This window comes from Papio anubis, chromosome 12 (genome assembly GCF_008728515.1).
Source record: "Papio anubis isolate 15944 chromosome 12, Panubis1.0, whole genome shotgun sequence".
In the NCBI taxonomy this organism is placed as follows: Eukaryota; Metazoa; Chordata; class Mammalia; order Primates; family Cercopithecidae; genus Papio; species Papio anubis.
In genome coordinates, this window is record NC_044987.1 from 61,008,246 (window position 1) to 61,029,400 (window position 21,155).

At 48.2% G+C, this 21,155-nt stretch overlaps 1 protein-coding gene across 5 annotated transcripts in view; it reads left to right on the top strand.

Moving 5' to 3' along the window:
* The window catches only part of FAM168A (family with sequence similarity 168 member A), a 198,847-nt gene extending 180,829 nt beyond the window's left edge, over positions 1 to 18,018 (top strand). For 4 of the 5 annotated variants that reach the window (XM_031653158.1, XM_017948748.3, XM_009186911.3 and 1 more), the window contains 4 exons: positions 7,226 to 7,368; positions 9,085 to 9,259; positions 11,101 to 11,231; positions 12,060 to 18,018. In XM_031653158.1, the coding sequence (XP_031509018.1) occupies positions 7,226 to 7,368; positions 9,085 to 9,259; positions 11,101 to 11,213 (431 nt within the window). In that variant the 3' untranslated portion in view covers positions 11,214 to 11,231; positions 12,060 to 18,018. The remainder of the gene's footprint in view (positions 1 to 7,225; positions 7,369 to 9,084; positions 9,260 to 11,100; positions 11,232 to 12,059) is intronic. The other variant, XM_017948749.3, reaches the window with a different exon arrangement.
* Positions 18,019 to 21,155: the final 3,137 nt, after the last annotated feature.

The window sequence follows — 21,155 nt, forward strand, 5'->3', positions numbered from 1 at the left end:
GTACCAACCTCTGCTTAGCTTCTGGTGAGGGCCTCAGGAAGCTTACAGTCATGGCGGAGGGTAAAAGAGGAAGCCAGCATATTATATGGTGAGAGAGAGAGCAAGGGGCTAGGAAGGTGCCACACTCTATAAATAATCAGAGCTCACTCATCAACAAGGGGATGGTGCTAAGCCATCATGAGGGATCCACCCCTATGATCCAATACCTCCCAGCAGGCCCCATTTCCAACACTGGAGGTTACATTTCAGCATGACATTTGGAGGAAACAAACATCTAAACCATATCAACATCCAATGTCATTTTCTCCTGAGTTTTCATTGCCCCTAGATGTCAACGTCAGTTTATGTTTATACAACATAACTCACCTTTTGTAAAATGTACTTTCATAATCACCCTCTAATTTAATCTACACTACACTCCTACTAAGTTATTTAGGTGGATTTTCATCCTAGTTTGAAAGACGAGGCTCAGAAAGGTAATAGGTCCAGCGCCACCCAGGTAGTAAGCAGCACAGCCGGAAAAAGATATCACCCAGGTTAAGATTCTATTACTGACTTTTTTTCATGAGATTGATTTGACTCTTTAAGAGAGGTATGTCAGGCCGGGCGTGGTGGCTTACACCTGTAATACCAGCACTTTGGGAGGCCGAGGCGGGCGGATCACGAGGTCAGGAGATCGAGACCATCCTGGCCAACATGGTGAAACCCCGTCTGTACTAAAAATACAAAAAATTAGTCGGGCATGGTGGCAGGCGCCTGGAGTCCCAGCTACTCAGGAGGCTGAGGCAGGAGGATGGCATGAACCAGGGAGACAGAGCTTGCAGTGAGCCGAGATCGCGCCACTGCAAGATCCAGCCTGGGCAACAGAGTGAGACTCCATCTCAAAAAAAAAAAAAAAAAGAGTATGTCAGCCATAAGGAGTTTCTCCAGATACCTCAGGTAGAATGAATGAACATACGTAAGATTACATATATATATATATATATATATATATTTATATATACTGTAGTGTAGTGTAGCAGAAAGCAACCTGGAGTGGAAGCCCAAAGCTTTGAATCCTAGACTGGGTTCTGTGTAACCTTGGATAATTGATGTCCATGCATTGGACCTTGATTTTTCTTTTTTTTTTTTTTTTTTTTTTTTGAGACGGAGTCTCGCTCTGTCACCCAGGCTGGAGTGCAGTGGCCGGATCTCAGCTCACTGCAAGCTCCGCCTCCCGGGTTTACGCCATTCTCCTGCCTCAGCCTCCCGAGTAGCTGGGACTACAGGCGCCCGCCACCTCGCCCGGCTAAGTTTTTGTATTTTTAGTAAAGACGGGGTTTCACTGTGTTAGCCAGGATGGTCTCGATCTCCTGACCTCGTGATCCGCCCGTCTCGGCCTCCCAAAGTGCTGGGATTACAGGCTTGAGCCACCGCGCCCGGCCTGGACCTTGATTTTTCAAACTGCAAAATGAGGGAACTGAACTAAATCATCTCGAAGGTTCTTTCTTGCAATCAGACTCCTTATCTCTCAGCAAGATGATGTGTACTGAGTGTCTTCCACCCCAACAGGGACCTCCTCTCTAGCTGCCCTTAACAGTAGCTGGCCAGCAAACCATCTCCAAAAATGGAGTACTCATTCCCTTCAGAGGCAACCCTTTCCACAGTTGGAAAGTCTGAGTAACAGAAGGCCTTGCCTTCTACTACGTTGAAATCTTTCCGAATTCCCATCAAGTGTCCAGCAGCCACATCCCACTGTTCCCTCCCAGACAGGCTATCACAGTCCCTGAAAAAGACCAAAATATACCCACCCCCACCTTTTTTTTGAGACAAGGTCTTGCTCTGTCACTCAGGCTGGAGTCCAGTGTCACAATCACGTCACACTGCAGTCTCAAGCTCCTAGGCTCAAGCAATCCTCCCACCACAACCTCCCATGTAGCTGGGACCACAGGCATGCAACACCATGCCCAGCTAATTTTTTAATTTCTTGTAGAGATGGGGTTTTGCCACATTGCCTAGGCTGGTCTCAAACTCCTGGGCTCAAGCTGTCTGCCCACCAGCTACCATGCCTGTCTTACCTCTCTTTTAAGCAAGTAATGTATAAACCTGTGCCATTTTTTAATGCAGTTGGGGTTGACTGGCCCTCCCATACTCAAAAAGATTCCTGCCAGCATTCAGATTTTGTGGCTTCTAGTACCACAGAAAATTCAGGGCACTTTGACAAATTCAGTTCAATTTCACTGACACTTGCCAAGCCTGTTTGTAATTAGGTTTCCTGCTTATTCATCACTGTCTTACTTGGCTACCAACAAGGAGTCTTAGGGGTCAAAGCAAGATTCAGACATAGAACTCTATTTTGTCCAGACATATAAATCTGATGATCAATAAACCGATTAGTCTAAAAGGCATCCGTAATGTGAGGATCAATGCCTTTGAAGGTGGTAGGGCTTCTACAACTGAAAAAGATTTATGACAGCAAGAAAGGATTGCAGAAAGAGTTGAAAAGGTTTTATCTTGTTAATGTACATACTCTTTTTATTATCCCAGTTGATGGATTCTAAAATTATGGTTAGGAACCTAAGAGAAAGAATAGGACATCATAAACAAAGCCTCTTTTATAAGGCAGAGCTGGGACTTCTAGTGATTGAATTCCTTTTTTCTTTCATGATATTGCCTTTAGTGAAATGGGGACAACAAAGGCCAGTATATTAAATGCCCAAGATTGGACTACAGAGACTTTAACTCAGCAAGAGCTCTACCTAGGGCATGGTGAGCCCTGAACTTTGGGCCCAGCTCTGTACTGATATGCTGTACAATTTGGGGAAAATCCGTCCTTCTGGGCTCCAGATTCTTTCTTGGAAAGGGAGAAGGTTGAATATAAACCTCTAATGTCCTTCAGGCACAACATTCCAAAGTCTTAATTCTGTGACCTTTAGACTTAGAATTCCTTTCAGGATAGCCAGGCCTCCAGTGAGTGAATTGAGTCTAAGTTCATTTGGGCAAAATCTGTGAGCCTTTTTTGCAGCAAGCCCAAGCTTCTTTTACTTAGATGCACGAAGTAATAAATCCTGATTTTTGTGTTACCCAAGCTCAGGCTATAGCTCCAGGGGAATTTTTAGTGTTCCTCAACAGTATTGACAGGACCACCAGTAAATTATGGAAAGTCCTCTGCAATGATTTCCTCATGAAAGTCTTCTGAAATACTCAGTGACTTAGAATGTCAGCACTAGAAATGTTCTCTGATACTGTGTAATCCAAATGAGGATATTCCCTGAGAGAGGAATTGACCTGACTTACTGACAGAACCTAGGATGATGGCCCCCAAGCAGTTTCTGCAGCCTCCTGAAGATCCTCCTGACAAACAGTAACCTTGAGAACCACTGTGGTTAGAGGAAGTAGCTCTGAGTCTTAGATCTCCACAAGCAGCTCTCTCTTTCAGCAACTACTCATTATCTCACCTGTGAAATGTTTATGTTGGTCTTAATGATCTCTGAGTCTTCTAGCTCTGCAGTTCTGCTTCTCCCATCTCAGACTGTCTGGACAAACAAGCAAGGCCTTCTGCAGCATCATCTCTTTGACTGCCAAGGGTGTTTTGGCTACTGATTTGTATTCTGAGTATGTGTGTGTCTCATTTCATAACATAAAGAAAGGGAAACATTCTCAGACAAGGTTATTCTTAGATGTGGGAACCAAATTCTGCTGCAGTCTCTTGGAGCTTTTTGATTTTCCTCAGAGGGATGGTCTCACCACTTTGTAATATGGCTGTCCTTGTGGCATAGAGTGGGTAATCCAGCTTCCCCAGGGAAGAGAAAGATTCCAGAGCACATTCTCCAGGAGCATAAAGGAAAGTCATCAGCATCGTTGGCCTGTTAACTTTAAAGAATCATAAAATCATAGCATTTTAAGCCATAACATTTTAGAATCTTAGAATCCTGGAGTCTGTGTTTCAAGCTGGGACAGACCATAGTAGTCATAGTTTAGCTTTAGTTTCTCAGACCAGGCTCTGCCTGCATACCCTTAGGACAGAAGCTTACTGTCTTTCTATAAAGTGAGAAAGAAAATAATAATAACTGATCTTTATAAAGTGCTTCTAATATGTCAGGTACTGTTCTAAGTGCTTTTTACTTAACAATTAATGCATTTATCACAGGAACCCTATGAAGTAGGTACCATTACTGTTCCCATATCATACACAAGGAGACTGATGTATCCTACAGCTGTTAAGTTGCAGAGCTGGGGGTTTGGACCCAGGCAGTCAGTCTCTCTCCAGACTGCTCATAACCACGGCTCTGTGCTACAGAGCTTTCAGAAACAGGTGTCTTCTGATTCAGCGGTGTCCTACTCGCCTGCATAGAAAATGGATGCTTTCAGCTCTGCTAGGATTCTCTACACCTTGATATATTCCTTTAAATCAGGGGTCAGCAAACATTCCTGTAAAGGCTTTTCAAAGGCCATATGCTCTCTATCAGTAACTACCATTGTAGCAGGAAAGTAGCCTCAGTCAATATGTAAATGAGTGGATGTGGGTGTGTTACAGTAAAACTTTGTTTACCAAAACTAGCTTCAATTACAAAAAACATGGCTGAAATTTAATTGTTGTAAATGTTTATAGTATGAATAAAAGATTCTGTGGTAAAATTAATTTGGAAAACACAGTCTTGTACATATTCCCATCTTAGAGATTCACAGTTCACCCCCCCACCTTCTTTAAGAGACAGGGTCCTGCAGTCACCCAGGCTGAAGTACAGTGGTGTGATCATGGTTCACAACAGCCTTAGACTCCTGGGCTCAAGCCATCCTCATGCCTCAGCCTCCCAAGTAGCTGGGCACTGTACCAGCCACCATGCCTGGCTACGTTTTTTTCTTTTTTTTTTAGAGATGTAGTCTGTCTATGTTACCCAGGCTGGCGTTGAACTCCTGGTCTCAAGTGCTTCTCCCGCCTTGGCCTCCCAAAGTGACGGGATTATAGGTGACAGCCATCACATCCAGCCCACCCTATTGTTTTAAAAATTTCTCAGGGTCATGGAATAAAAACAAAATCATAATTGTTTAATCTCTGTTTTACATTGTGACTTCACAAACATATGGGACTACAGAACTCTTTTCTTTCCTTTTCTTTGGCAAAAACAACTATTAAGATCCCTTGGAATCTATAGTCTGTTGTCCGCATTTGGGAAATGTCTATCTCTGGTTTATCTATCAACCCCTTTGTTTATAGATAAGTAAATTGTGTCTCCGTACACATCAGATGGTTCCTTCTAGACATCTGCAAAGCTGGACTCCCTGTCTCCCTCACAGAATCTGCTTCTCCTCCTATGACCACATTTCATGATTAGCTCCATAATCTAGAAACTTTGAGGAATCTGCTCTAGATTTCTCACTCAGCTCATAGTCCCACTTCCAGTTAGTTTCTACTTGTCTTTAACATGCTTCCCTCTCTTTAATATGTCCTTTCCACTCTGTCGTCATTGCTACTTACTTCCCAAGCATATTTGACCACAAAACTATGGAAAAAAAAAAACTATGGATCTGCAGGTGAAAAAATAAATGTCATGAATCCAGGGAATAGTCTGACTTTTGTGGCAGCTCTGCAGCAGCTCTCCTATCCTCCTGGGTCATCAGGGGCAGGGAGGTGCCAAGCCAAAGAGGTGTGATGTGGACTGAGAGAGATTTGTGACCATGTGGTAGGTTGCTTTTACTTGGGGTTAAGGTAGAAGAGACCCAGGATCTTTAGAACCATGGAATTTTTGTTTAGGAAGAAATCTTCATTCTTAGCCACCTGATTTTACAAAATAAGAAACTAAGGCCCAAAGACTTGACAGTTGTCACCAAAAATTAGGGAGAAAGCCAGGACTGAAGACTAGATATCTTCTCTTCCAATAAAGCACTCCCTCCACTCTGCCCCAAGCCCTTATTGTATAATAGAAACAGCACCTCGGAGCTGAAAGGGTCCTTGGTGAGCATCTTATAGGTGAAAGAGCTGAAGCCCAGAGAGGTTCAGTGAGGTCTGCTAGACCTACCCAAGATGGAACCACAGGAAATAAGTCACCTCAGCACCTCCCCAGCAGGGCTTCAAAGCTGGGGTCCCCTGGCACTGCCCCTTCAACTTAGAAGAGTTTAGAGTTTTTAGGAGAAGTTATTAAAAACACTTGCCTTTTCTGAGCCCAGGATCCCCTGTGTAAAATGCAAGGATTAGGGTCACTTGACGATCACTTGGGTTCCATAGAATGATTCCATTTTGTGATTCTAAGACAGTCTTGTTCCTGAATGACTCATGTTTCTTTTTATTTTTTATTTATTTTTATTTATTTTTTGAGATGGAGGACTCATGTTTCAAGTTTTTTTCTGTGAACAAAGGGTCTGTCACTCTTTTCCGGAGGATTCAAAGGCAGCACAGTTTATTTACCTGGGCAATTGTGAGCTTCTTGGGGCCTGACTTCTCAGTCCCATTCTTAGCCCCAGCTTTTGTCCGTCCTGCTGAGGGACAGACATGGCCCACGTTCCAGGTTGATGTGAATCTTTGCGATCCCTGACTTCAGGTCTTTTCAGGCAGAGGTGGCCTTCCCCTAGAGCCCAGGAGAGAAGGAGAAGCCAACTTTGCAGAGCAGTTTTTCAGCATCCTAGAAGATGACAATCTCTGAATGGTGTTTTGTATGGTCAGCATCCCAGAAGATGAGGGTCTCCGAATGGTGTTTTGTATGGGGTTTTCACCTTCAAACTTGGTGGGGAGGCAGGGGAACATGATGGAGGGAAGTCCAAGAAGAGAGAGAGATAAGGAGAAAAAGAAATAGAGCAAAAGAGAGAAAGAAACAGTAGCAAAAGGATACCCTGGATGCTGTGTGAGAAGACAGAAAAGCAAGTAGATAGAGAGTAGCAATAAAGAGCAAGTGAGTTGAGGGCTTCCATCTCTGGGCACCTGCCCGTTTCACAAGGCAGCTCCAAATCCCAGGCTGTCAGAGCTAAAAGGGACCATGTGGTTCTAGCCTCTTATTTTATAGATGAGAGCCCTGAGACCCAGAGAAAGAAAAGATGCCCAGAATCATCCATGCAGCCCTGTGCACCAGGACTGAGGGAGCTGCCTCTGGGGCCAGGGCTTTCTGGGTGGAGCCCTGTTCTCTGTTCTCATCCATCTTTCCTGCCTGGATTCAGCCCATCTTTGACTGGGGAGTTGTGACTGGGACCTGCTGCCTTCTAGCAATGCTTTTCTGCCAACTAACTGGAAGTCTCTCTTATTGCCTTGGTACAGGATATACTGCGGGGACACCATACAAGGTCCCACCGACCCAGAGTAATACTGCTCCACCCCCCTACTCCCCATCACCCAACCCCTATCAGACGGCCATGTATCCAATCAGAAGTGCCTACCCCCAGCAGAATCTGTATGCCCAGGTAGGTACACGTCAAAGCCACTTCTTCTGCAGGTAGAGGAGCCTCCAGCCTGGGCGCAGTGTGGTGGGGTAGGGTGAGGAAGTGAGGGAAGGAGAGGATGGTTAGTGGCTCACCTAGCCGTCCTTGTTGCATCACGGAAGCGATATCCCTGCAGTCTGCTTACTCCCTCACTCCACCTCAGCCCCTAGAGGGGTGAGGCATGAAGTCATTTAGATTAACAGAGCCCAGAATGTCAGAGGACAAAGGCCCTCAGAGATTTTCTAGCTCAACTCCTTTGTTAAACAAGTGGGGAAACTGAGACCCAAAGAGGGGAATGACTTGTCCAGGGTTACACCATGAGCTATTGGTTGGTCAAGATGAGACCCCAATGTCTTAGTCTTTTCTCTCTAACCCCCACATCTACCCTTCCTCAGTCTGTGAGCTGAGTGGGGAGGATGAAAGTACACAGGCTCTGCCACCAGAGCTCTGTGACCTTAGGCAAGTTACTCTCTCTTTCTGTGCCTGATGGGCCTTTCTGGGCTCCTTCAGCTACAGGATGTATGCATTCCAGGATTGGTATGAGACAGGGGACCATATGGGGCTCTGGCACACCCATGACACATTCTTCTGGAGTGACAACTCTATAGGAAGTATAAGTGGTGAGGAGAATACTTTTTTAGTTTAAAAAACAGCTATATTTTAGAGTAGAAGACAAAACTTAAAAAAATAAGAGGCTTGAGATCAATTGATCTCATTTAATAGAAACATTTGAAGATTTCTGAATTAAGATGATATCAGGGGCTCCTGTTTACTTCCCCTGGAAGTCAGTGGGCCAGTGGATTGTGGTAGCAGGAAGCAGCCATGTGATTCAGGCATTGGGAGTCACCTCGGACCACTGTCTTCATCCTTGCCTTTTTACCTAAAGGGAAATAGCTAATAAGAGACATCCTGGGAAATGCTATCCATGTATGCCTTTTTTTTTTTTTTTTTTTTGAGATGGAGTCTTGCTCTGTTACCCAGGCTGGAGTGCAGTGGTGTGATCTCAGCTCACTGCAGCTTCCGCCTCCCGGGTTCAAGCCATTCTCCTGCCTCAGCCTCCCAGGTAGCTGGGACCACAGGCATGCGCCACCATGCCTGGCTCATTTTTTTGTATTTTTAGTAGAGATGGGGTTTCACCGTGCTGATCAGGCTGGTCTCGAACTCCTGACCTCAAGTGATCTGCCTGCCTTGGCCTCCAAAGTACTGGGATTACAGACATGAGCCACCGTGCCCGGCCGCCATTTTTTTTTTCAACATGTACTTTTTTTACAATGTGCACTTGTACCAGTATGATACTACTACTAACTATCCTTCCGTGTATGTGTTCTGGAGTTTACCAACGCTGTTCACATGCTTGGTAACTGATTGACTGTTATTCCTAACTTTAAATTTTAGGTAGTTTATAAAAGTTCATTGCAGTAAGTTAAAACATTTTAAAATGGTAAAACCAAGGTTAAGGGGGTAGAGCTCTTATCCTGTTAGATCATCAGAGCAGCCTTAGGAGCAAGGCAGGACAGAATTAGGGCCTTATTTTTCAGACCAGAAGCTGAGCCCAGCACTGCACTGACCACAGTCACAAAGTAAGACAAGCAGAACCCCAGCTGGGGTCCGGACCTTGTGTCCTTCAGCCAGTGCTGCTCTCTCCATATCCCACCTACCTCTCCAAATGCCTGTGTGACCTCAGCCTCTTTCCCCCAGGGAGCCTACTACACACAGCCGGTGTATGCTGCCCAGCCTCATGTCATCCACCACACCACGGTCGTCCAGCCCAACAGCATCCCCTCTGCTATCTACCCGGCACCTGTTGCCGCCCCCAGGACCAACGGCGTGGCCATGGGCATGGTGGCAGGCACCACCATGGCAATGTCAGCAGGTGAGGGCAGCTTCTGCATCAGTGTCCATCCCTTTCCTCTATGAACTCAAAACGGAGCGGAGAACACAGTCATAGAATCGACTGCAGCGTAGCACAAGAGATCCTGCGCCAGGGGGCTTGGGAACCCAGAGGAAGGAGCCTCTAAATCTGTCTGTGGGGATGAGGAAGATTTCACCAAAAAGGGCATATTGAGCTAGGCCTTAAAGGGTGAACACAGGCTAACTAGAGAAGTGAAAGAGGGAAGGGCGGTGCAGAAGGAACATGAATATGGCATGTTCACAGAATGGAGGAATGGAGCCATGGCCCTTAGGAAATAGGGGCTTGGAGTTGGAAGGTGGCTGGATCACTGGCAAGGATAAGATGGTGGAAAGTCTTGAACACCTTGTGGTACCTCTGTTGTGCACAAAGGGGGTCAAGCAGGGCAGGGATGCAGTTAGGTTTAAACATTCTCTGGCTGCAGAGTGGAGACAGGATTAGAAGGGGTGATTCAGAAGCAAGTAGCTCAGTAAGGAGGTTGTCAGTGTACTTTAGGGGAGAGAGATGATGCTAGCACTCCAATAACAGCAGGGGCACCAAAAAAGAGGACACAGGGGGCAATGCTCTTTATTAGGCAGGAGCTTAAGAACCTGTGCAATAATTATAATAATTATGAGGGATGAGACAAGCAGAAGTCCCCAAGGACCCTTTTTTTTTTTTTTTTTGGAGACAGGGTCTTGCTTTGTCACCCAGGCTGGAGTGCAGTGGCACGATCTTGGCCTACTGCAGTCTTGATCTGCTTGGGCTCAAGTGATCTTCCCACCTCAGCCTCCCAAGTAGCTGGGACCACAGGCATGCGCCACCACACCCGGCTAATTTTTGTGTTTTTTTTGTGGAGGCAGGGTTTCACCATGTTGCACAGGCTGGTCTTGAACTCTTGGGCTCAAGGGATCCACCCACCTCAGACTCCCAAAGTACTGGAGTAACAGATATAAGCCATTATGCCTAGCCTAGAGACCCAACTTTTAAAGAACCAGGTAGGATACCATCTGAGGTAAGAAAGTATAAGGGGTAGAGCATTTGGATTTTATTCTGCCCCTAACGTAAGGGTATGGTTAAGGCCTCTTACTCCCCAGATCAAGTTGGCAAACTGTTGGCAAACTGACTCAGTGTCAGCCTTGTTCAGGTCCTGGGAACCCAGTATCAACAGATCAGATCAGAACACTGTCCTTAAGGAACACCTAGGTTAGTGTGGGAAATACAACCACACATATCACAATTACTACTCAGTATGATTGTGCAGTAAGAGAAGCATACAAGGAAAAGTAAAAGGAAGGCTGGGCACGGTGGCTTACACCTATAATCCCAGCATTTTGGGAGGCCGAGGTGGGCGGATCACTTGAGGTCAGGAGTTTGAGACCAGCCTGGCTAACATAGCGAAACCCCATCTCTACTAAAAATAAAAAAATTAGCTGGGTGTGGTGATGGGCACCTGTAATCCCAGCTGCTCAGGAGGCTAAGGCAGGAGAATCGCTTGAATTCAGGAGGCAGAGGCTGCAGTGAGCTGGGATCGCACCATTGCACTCCAGCCTGGACAACAGAGCGAGACTCCATCTCAAAGAAAAAGGGAAAAGGAGGACTTAGAATAGTGATTGATTTTGTCCTCAAGCATCAGAAAAGATTCTCCTAAGGAGGTGAAGTCTGGCAAGGTGGAGAAGGGTGGACAGCAGTTCATCAGGAAGGTGAGGGAGATATGGGGGATTTGGGCAGAGGGAACAGCCATGTGAAAGACTGTAGCTTCATCCTCTTCATTCCTGTGTCTGGTACAGCCTCGTCAGGTTACTCTTTTCTCTCTGGATGCTCAGGTACCCTGCTGACTACACCCCAGCACACGGCGATTGGGGCACACCCTGTCTCCATGCCAACATATAGGGCCCAAGGAACCCCTGCGTACAGCTACGTGCCCCCACACTGGTAAAGCCTGCAGCCCATCCAAGTGAGTGTGGCCAGGGTGAGAAGTGGGAGGGGGGGATACATACAGGAACTGCCTCAAAGTCCCTGGTTTGGGTCTGGCGCACAGGTGTCAGCTGGGGCAGGTAACAGCTGTCAAGTTAACAGTTGCTTTCCTGCTCCAAGGTCCATAATATCACTCTTAATAATAGCTATCACTTCTGTTGACTGCTTGTTGAAATCTAAATAAGAACAGAAATAATAGTAGCTATCCCTTTGTTTATGTTATCTCATAATCCTTATAGTTGCTCTGAAATAAGGATCATTAGCTCCATTTTACAGATAAATATGTAGTTCAGTATCACTTAGCCAGTAAAAATTAAGCTAGGGCTTAAACTTCAGTTCTCTAGTACTGAATTCTGTGCCATTTACCTTATGGTCTTCAGATTTCTTTTAACTTTGGGCCCCATTCTTCAAACGAACTCTTACCTAGATCATATGTTAGAGCTTTGATTGGAGCTGTTTGGAGGCTTTGGGCTGACCCAGGCCACTGGCTTCCTTGGTCCCCTCAGCAGCTCCTGAGGCAGTGACAGTGAACCATAGTGCTCCAGGGATGTCACTTTGAAATCCTCTGGCCCACCACATCATCTGGCCTCCCCTATCTCCTCCAGGGTTCTTGGCACCAGAGTACAACAGCTTCCACAGGCAGGAAGCGGGCAGCTTCACTAGGAAGGCACAGAGGCTCCATTGAGGGCTCCCAAGTTGAGGGGAAGGGGTCCAGAGGTTTCCTTGAGGAAACCTGGAATATCACTGACACTGTTTGGGGGCCTCTGGAATATCACTGACACTGTTTCTTTCCCCTTTCCCTCCACAGATCTGGAGTCACACATTGTATGCAACTACTCAAGTCTTACACCGGTGCTGGAGCAGTTCCCTAGCAGCACCACCTCTATTTGCAAGAAGAGACAACGGAAGTGCAAGGGTCACTTTATGCATCTTTAATGGTTTTGATTTTTATTTTTGGTTTTTGTAAAAGCTGCTTTTTCTAATCTCCTGCCTCTCCCCGACTGTACCCCTCTTAGCCGCTGCCCTTCCAGCTCTACCCACTTCCTCCTACCTGACCAGGCCATGTCCTCTCTGCTCTTCCCTAAGTGTCCTGTCCCTGGGGATCCCAGTCTAGAGGCAAGCAGAGAGTAGGGTTTATTGCAATGGTTCATCTGAAGGCTGGATTCCATTTGAAGAGCATAAACAGATGTGGTCCAGGGTAGGAACTCAGAGCTGTTGAGCAGGCCACATCTCTAGGGGAGTGTTCTGGTTGTTTTTCTTAAGCAAGATTAGTTCAGGACATTCCCATGTCCTGGACACAAATGAAATGTCTCCTGAGAACCATTGCAACAGACCAAGAACAAAACCACCTGAGTATGTAGGAATGTTATTAGCAGCTTAATACCCCAGGCCAAGAACCTGGGAAAAAAAGTCTTTAGAATTTGGGGGAGGGTGGGGGGAGGGAGGGCATTGTGGGGAAGGAGAAGGGAGAGGGGAGAAGGGAGCAGTGTTTGCCTCATGGCTTTGGTTTGAAAGGTCTCTGGTCAAAGCATCTGGCCCTGGACCTTCTGATTTGCACAGTGATGTTAACTGACCTGGCACTTCCTCAAAAGGTGATTTTGACCTTAGACCTGCCAAGCGGCTGCAGGGTGGTGGGATCCCGGCATCCCGAGGCCTTGGAAGGCCAGATGCCCTGTGTCATCCAGACTTCAGCCTCTGAGCTGTCATGGACCCACTCTGATGAGGAGCTTCCTCCTGACTGGAGTGGGAACCTAGGGCATTTCTCTCCCTTTCCTTTTGCCCTTCCCAGTGCCAGGACTCACCTGTCTGACTGTAGAGCTTGCAGGCAGTCCAAGCTCTTGGTTACCTGTGCCATTCATGGCCCAAGTGAAGGAACCATATTCCAGGTGGGTGCTGGCAGTTCTGAAGGTCAGGATAGTGAAGGAAAAGCAATAGCAATAAACATTTCATAGACTCATGGAACTGAAGGGACCTTAGCAATCATCTCATCCATTCCCCTATTTGGCAGATGAGGAAACTGAGGCCCAGAGAAGAGGAAAGGACTGCCCTAGACCTTACAGTAAATTAGCATTAAATGCAGCCTTCCTACCTAGTGGGCACCTTGCCTACAAAAATGTACCTAGGGACAGATTGGCTTGGTTTTGTAAAAATTAAGTCGGCAGCGCCCATACCTGGTGAGTCTGGAACAGTCTCTGGGCTCCTGTTTTTGCCCTTTTCCTCCACGGACTCCAAAGGCGGGGGTTGAAGACTGGGCAGAAGCTACATGGGGGCAGATGGGAGGAACAGAAATGGCAAATGAAGAAATAGCATTTGGAAATTCTCTGAAGACATCTGGAACTTTCATCCTGTACCTGACTCCACCTCCAGGAGAAGGAGCAGGTGGGCTGGCTGAAAAGGAGAGGCCATACTTTTAGGACAGTAGCCCCTCATCCCGAGAGGAGAGGAAGAGGAGGAAGAGAGTGGGAGTCATCAGGAGAGGAGGACAAGGATGAGGCCCAGGAGACAGGCTCATCTGGGAGAAGAGGGACCCCTGGGACCAGGAGGTCCCTGCTAGTCTCAGCCAGGAGCCTGGATTGCCCAGGAGCAGCCTCTGGCACCCAGCGCTTGGCTGGGCCAGCAGCTCCTCTGGGGGTGGGGCACGAACATTTTACTGTACAAAATGGGATCATTGACAACATTTGGGACTTTAAAAACTGCTTTCATTTTAAATTCACGCAAACTTGGACATACCCTTACCCCTACCCCCCATGTCTCCCCAAGGGAGGGAAAAATCAGGAAACCCTTGGGTTGGAAGGAGCTCAGAAGCTGTCTAGCCATTCCCAGGAGGGTAAAGCCCATCAGCATCCTTGGTCTGGAGCCAGGAGTTTGGGGGCCCACCTTCCTGGGCTTCCAAGGAACTTTAGGACCAGTAAGAAAAAATTCACCTTTTCTAAATTGTCTGTTCCGGGGTGCTGATGAGGTTTCACTTTAAAACAACAGAAAGTTTTCCAGTGTTAATTCACTTTTTGCAAATACCTCCTCCCACCCGCTTTGGTTTTGTAAAGGTGGGTAAAGGTTGTTCTGGATTATGTCATACGTGTTTGAAAAATGCCAAAATAATAATAATGATAATGATGATAATAATAATAGAAACCTTTGGATTTGTCAGGTGCATCACAGAGTTCAAAGCACTTCACAGCCTTTCATGTACTCGCCCTGAGAGGGATGGGATCACAGTTATTACAGTCAATTGACAAATGAGGAAACAGGTTATGGAAGGGAACAGGCCCACAGTGAACAGCATGCTGGTCTGCCAGGCTTCCCAGAACCCTGCTGCCTCCATGTGGGCTGGGGTGGAACCACAGAGAGGAGAAAGGAAGAAGAGGAGACCTAGGAATGACCTTGTAACTTTTGTTCTTTCTACACCAGTAAGTAAAACTAACAGCTGGACCTCAGAGTTCACAGAACAGTTGAACATAAATTATCTGGTTTAACCCGATGAAACAGAGGTTATTTCTCCTATTTGATCCATAAGGAAATCAAGGCTTGGAAAAGTCAAGTGACTTGCTAATAAGTGACAGAGCCACTTGAATCCCAGGCTGTCTGCTGTCTCGTTCCCCTCCATCTGATCCCCACACAGGCTCACGTACTAAAGCATTTGTGCTCTGTGCCCTATCTTAGCCCCTACTATGTAATTCAAGAGCAAAGGGAGGCCCCAAGGTGAAAATAGGGCACTGAAAGGCTGTGGTCTGGAGGAGCCTAGGTCCAGCACCCCTTTTTCAGTATGAGCCCCAGTTCAGCCGGCCTCAGCCTCTTGCTATGATGGAGATCCACAAGCCTGGCCAAGCTTGGGGAGTCACTGCAAAAGGACTGAGCCCAGGAGAGCGGGGGCAGTCATGTGCCTCTGGTAGGAAGGGCACAGTTACTGGTAAGGACACAGAGATCTAGTGGGAAGTACCATAGGTATCCTCCAAAGATTCTAGACGGCGCGGTGGTCAAGCGAGATAAAAAGTCAGAGCTGGAAGGGCCCTCTCATTGAAGGCAGGCAAGCAAGAGAGGACAAGGGATGTGGCCGCCGACAATGAGCACAGCACTGGCCCCAGAATGCAAACCCCTCCCTCCTCCTCACGCCACTGCCTCTCCCCAGGTGTAACACCCGTGGCCAGGATCGGGGTCCAGATGGTTCCAGTCACCAGCCAACCCTTTTGAATTCCTCTACTTCTTCTACCTGACCCCCTCTCCTCGCTGGCCTGGGGCCGAGGAAGTTTGAGTCTGGGAGCTGGATTGCCTGCAAATAGTGAAAGCCTGAAACATAATGGTTTGCCGTGTTTTGAAAAAAATGCATATTTAATTTCTTCCTCATGAGATAGGAATTGCTGTTCTTTCTTACCTGGCAATGACTCTAAAATGTATATCCCCTTTCCTGAATATCTAGCAGGGACACACACACCTGTCCAGAGCTTTTTTGGTATGCAAAGTACTTTGACATTGGTTGCGAAAGTCCTCCATTTTACAGGCAAAAAACCTAAGGCTCAGGAGGCTTGACACTTGCTAAAAGGTCACACAGCTTGTAAGTGATTCTTCAAATCCTCTGCTCTTTCTGCTGCCACCTGCTGGGCCTCTTGGCAAGCATGAAGGGAGGGGCTCACTGTACTTTATAGAGAGCTGGGAAGCCCAGTCCTCTGAGCTGAGCGTATTTCTATGAACTGCTTTGGGCCAGGACCTGTAATGAGCCCTGGGGAGGGACCCAGAGGCACATCTAGCTGGCAGCACAAGGAGGATGAGAATTTGCAACTAAAGGCCTCACTTGGACAAAACACTTTGGGGTCACAATGCCCAGGACTGAAGACATGTTCAAGGACAGCACGAGGCATCTTTCTACTGGGAGACCCATGTCCTTGGTAAGCATGCACACCTGGCTTCCTATCCCCTGAGAGCCTGCCCACTGTCCAGATCCAGCGAGTTGGTACTTCAAGAGGATCTGGTGTAGCCTTGGCCAAAAGCATACAGACTGAAGTCTCTGGGCTTGCTTTTCCCATGGGTGAGGACCAGAACCAGACTCTGAGCATCCTTACCCCTGGCCACCCAGATTGTTCCAAATTTGAGGTACCCCGTTCCCAGAGATCTGGGGGTCCTTCTTTGAAGGGCTTACTTTGTTCTGATGGCCTTCAGAAAGGAATCACATGAAGTATAAAAGGACAGGCCCCTTGGTCACCAAGTTTTGGCTCCTCATACAGATAGGACTCATCCAGGATTCCAGTGAGGCACTGGCTAAGCTTCCATATCAAATTCCTCAGCTTTGTTCTGTGCCCAGAGTGAACTTTGTCTTCCATATCACCATCTGTATCAGAATCCCTCCTCAATTGCAGTTAAGTGAAAATACGTGGAAGTCTGCTTTTCTATCCTGTATTCTCCCACATCACTACTGGCTGTGCAGCCTCTGCTGCTTGCCAAGTTTGGGAATCCAGAGAGGGGCAGTAGCAGAGTGGGCCAGTGGACCCATCCGCAGAGCTGAAGAAACACACCACACTAACTGATGGGATTCCACACCAGAGCCTCTGAGCGCAGGCAGGCATGCCCGGTGGGCTGCAGGGTTTGTCCTTTACTTATCCATCTGCCCCTCTCCTAGAAAACTTGTTTCTGAAATTAGGCATTCTATGGTTCCAGGGCCCAGCCTTCAAAATTCCTGGCAGGCCAGCTTCAACATTCCATGGCCAGCCCTGCCTAAGCCAGACTTGGGTCCCGGTCCCTCAGTTTCTCCAGTGGATATATGCTGTGGTGCATGCTGTTAAGTCCAACCCAAAGGCCAACCGAGGCACACAGGAATTGGGACTGGCTGCCACAAAGCTAGAAAGGGACTAGACAGCACTTTCTTCCCTGTGGCCACATGGATAGTCCCTGGATATTCTTGCTGTGGTAGTGAGGTCCTCTACCCCATTCCAGCCACTGATAGTGGGAGGATTTTCCTTCCTGAGGAGAACAGATGTAACAGCTTTGCAGATAAGTACCAGCCCACAGGAATCAAATGGGTGAAACCCACTTTGGGCCTGACCCCAGCAAGACCAGCATCTCCAGGCCCCAGCCTTTCTCCTCAGGCCTAAGAGTCAGGGAAACAGGGGAGACTGTCCCAGAGACCACCTCCTGGGGTCAGCCAGATAGTCTGGATCTATGGCGTGACTCAAGCTCCTCCTTACCCAGGGGGAGGTAAGGCCAGGCCTCTGGCAACCTGGAGTTGTCTGTAATAATCTTGAAAGGCCCAAGGGCCTGTCCCCATCCTGATTTCAAGGCATCTCCTTCCCTGTTTCATACCACATGACAGAGAAACCTGTTCTCATGGCATGTAACATCCCTGTGAAGACAGCGTTGTATATGATTTTGTATTTTTTAATTCATTTTAATCTACAGGTTGGAATCTAATTTTTAAATTTTATTGGAACTCACATTTTAAAAAGAAATAAAAACATTTAAAATAATAACAATAATAATAATAATAAACCTTTGACCGGTGTCTTCCAAGTAGTTTGATCAAAGAATTTATAGGTGTTTTCAAAACACAGCCCAGAGTGTAAAGATTGGAAAGCCCCATGGCCTCGCTTGTGTGTATGAAGTGTAAATCTGGTTTTGTTTTGTTGTTTTGGATTCTTTTGGGTTTTTGTTTTGTTTTGAAGATCAGACAGTGATCACTCTGAAAGATTGAAGCCAAGAATTTGTAACTATGATATTTACTGTAAGCTGTAGAACACTCAATAACTATTAAAAAAAAAAAAAAAGTTTCCCAAAAAAAAAAAGTCTTAGGTGACTAGACTGAGTGGTTCTTGGGGAGGGAGGCACAGAGGACTGTCCCGGGCCAGTGAGTCCCTTGGGCTTCTCCCCAAGTTGATGCTAAACTTGTTCTCAGCAGTCAAGAAAAACCTGTGGTGCATCTCACAGCTGATCTGACAAGGGTCTGCCCTAAGGGTCTCACAGCTGCTGGGGAGCTATAAGGGACAACTTCAGCACCTACCCTAAGTGTGAGATGTGGGAGCACAGTGAGGCCATTCAGAGTTGAAATCCATAGAGCCATCTGCTCAATGAAGCTGACATCTATCGAGTGCCTAGTGTGTGGCTGGCGCCTGCTGCTCATGTTTGTTAAGGCATTCGGTCCTCACAGCACAGATGAGGTGAGCCCTGTTGTTAGCACCATCTTAGATGGGGAAGCTGAGGAGGGTAAGTACCTTGGCCGAGGGTACAGAGCTGGTGAGGGGCAGAGTTAGAACTCACATTTGGCATTTGGTCTGACTCCATAGCCCACGCACCAAGCCCCATGTTCTGCCTATCTCAGAGTAAGCAAGGCCCAAGTTGGTGGTGGTTGTTTTTGAGACAGTCTCACTCTCACCCAGCTGGACTGCAGTGCAACCTCCACCTCCTGGGCTCAAGTGATCCTCCCACCTCACCCTCCTGAGTAGCTGGGACTACAGGTGCCCACCATCACTCCCAGCTAATTTTTGTGTTTTTGTGTGTGTGTGTGTGTGGAGGCGGGGTTTCACCATGTTGCCCAAGCTAGTCTTGAACTCTTGGGCTCAAGCGATCTGCCTGCTTCAGCCTCCCAAAGTCCTGGGATTACAGGTATGAGCCACTGAACCCAGCGCCCTGAGCTTTCTTAAAAGATGGATTTGTCAGATGGGAAACCAAGGGGGACTTGGTGGTTTGTGGTTACAGAAAAAGGACAGCTGAGAGACTCTGGTGCCTTCATCCAAAGCAGTCCCATCAAGTGCTATCAGTTTTGCCTCCTAAACATCTGAATCTCTTATCTCCCCTCTGGGTGAAGCCACTGCCCTAGCCCAGGCGCAGGCTTCTCTTCCTGGTTATCTGTCCACCATTCCTTCCCAGGGCCGGGCGCCTACAGTTCATGCTTCATAGCTGTATCTCCAAGAACTCAGCCTCCTTACCTGGAGAGGAAACAGGCCAAAAGAGTCCAAGTAGCTTGGCTCACACTGCAGCTGAAATGAAAACTTAGACCTCCTTACTCTCTAATGCCTCTCACCAAATCTCACCCTGTGCCTCCACCCAGCCTCCCTTCCTGTCCTTGATCCAATATGAAACCCACCCACAGTGTCCGAGGCGGCACCTCTGGCCACAGGCATTGTTGGGGCTGAGTCACCATAGTCAAGTTTATCCGGTGCAGGAAGGGATTTTCTCCCAGAGGCTCAGCTCCAGGTCACAGTGGAGGAGCTGAGGGCCAGGAGGGGAGGTGGAGACTTGGGTCCCAGCTCCTACCATTCTGGCCCATAGGGAAGAGGGGTGGAGCACAGAGGTCAAGCTCAGAACTCTTCCCCTCAGTGGTCAGCCCAGAACCCCACCCTGTCCTCCAGCTCCCACCTCCGCGTGGGCCTCCTGAACTCAAGAGCTGACAAAGCTTCAGGGATTTAGATGGAGCAAGCCAGAAACGCTTCCAGGTGAGGGTATGGGCCCTAAAGACCAAGGACATCAGACACACTCCTACTTGAGCCCTCAGCTCTTCATCCCACTCTTGCAGGTTAGCCTCAATACCCCAAGGGACAGGTGAAGAAATAGGCCAGGGCCATACCTTTCATCAAGCAGAAAATTGGAGGCGGGGAGTCTGGAGGAGAGCACAGTGCTTACTGTGAGGGGCGTTCAGCCCTGGCCTGGAAGCCTGCACCCAGCCCCAGTGCACCCTGGCTTGCATGTGTGTGCGCCTCTACCCAGGCGAGACGGGCAGGCTGCGGAGAGGGCATCTCGACCCCACAGCCCAGCCTTCCCCTGGGGAAGGAGGCCGAAGGCCAGCCAAGATGGAGAAGGCAGACCCTGAGATGCAGCTGAACAGCTGGCAAATAGGGACTCCAAGCACACTCTGGTAGCCGCAGGAAATACTTCCTTGGGTACACTGGTGATGCCTGCTAGTCCCCTACAGTGGACACCCTGTCCTACACTTTGGCATCCTTTTCTGCTCCAGAACATTCCTCCTGATGTCCACCCTCTGTTTCCTTTCCCTCTTCTGGTACGAGTGAAACATCTGGATCTTCAGAGGTGTCCCTCCCCTTCCTGCCCACCTGAGAAGCCCCCGAGAGAGAGACACCTGTGCCCTAGGTACCCAAGGAGAGGTCAAATCCCAAAGCACGTCTACCCAGGGCAGGAGGAGGACCCCAACTTGGTTTCTGCTTAGGAGAAAGGCCCCTGCCCTCCGTGAAGCCAGGCCTCCCACAGCCCCAGCATGGCCGCCCTATAGCTGCCCTGTGCCAGCTGCAGGCAGACCAGGGACTCCCACAGGCTGGTCCTCTCCACACCTCCCCAGGTTCCATCAAGTGTCATTCATGGCCGGGCGCGGTGGCTCAAGCCTGTAATCCCAGCACTTTGGGAGGCCGAGACAGGCGGATCATGAGGTTAGGAGATCGAGACCATCCTGGCTAACACGGTGAAACCCCCGTCTCTACTAAAAAAAATACAAAAAACTAGCCGGGCGAGGTGGCGGGCGTCTGTAGTCCCAACTACTCGGGAGGCTGAGGCAGGAGAATGGCGTAAACCCGGGAGGCGGAGCTTGCAGTGAGCTGAGATCCGGCCACTGCACTCTAGCCTGGGCGACAGAGCGAGACTCCGTCTCAAAAAAAAAAAAAAAAAGTCATTCTTGTTCTTCAGCCTCTCCATGAGGCCGTTAGTTTAAATATCCCTCTCTTCCATCTTTAAACAACATAACACCAGTAAAACCTCAAATTAACTGAAAATTGTCTCTCCTCAGAACCTGAGGCCCCACCCAGCCATGGCCTGTGCCAGGCTTCAGCAGGGAACAGTCTCCCTCAACCCACCCGGCCCTGGTCTCCCCCCTCCCTTGAGACGAATCCCACCAAGTTCCTGTGCCACTCACCAGGGCACAGAGCGGTCCTCCTCACCCCCCAGCAGCAACTGGCCTTGCAGGCTACCCCGCGCCCAC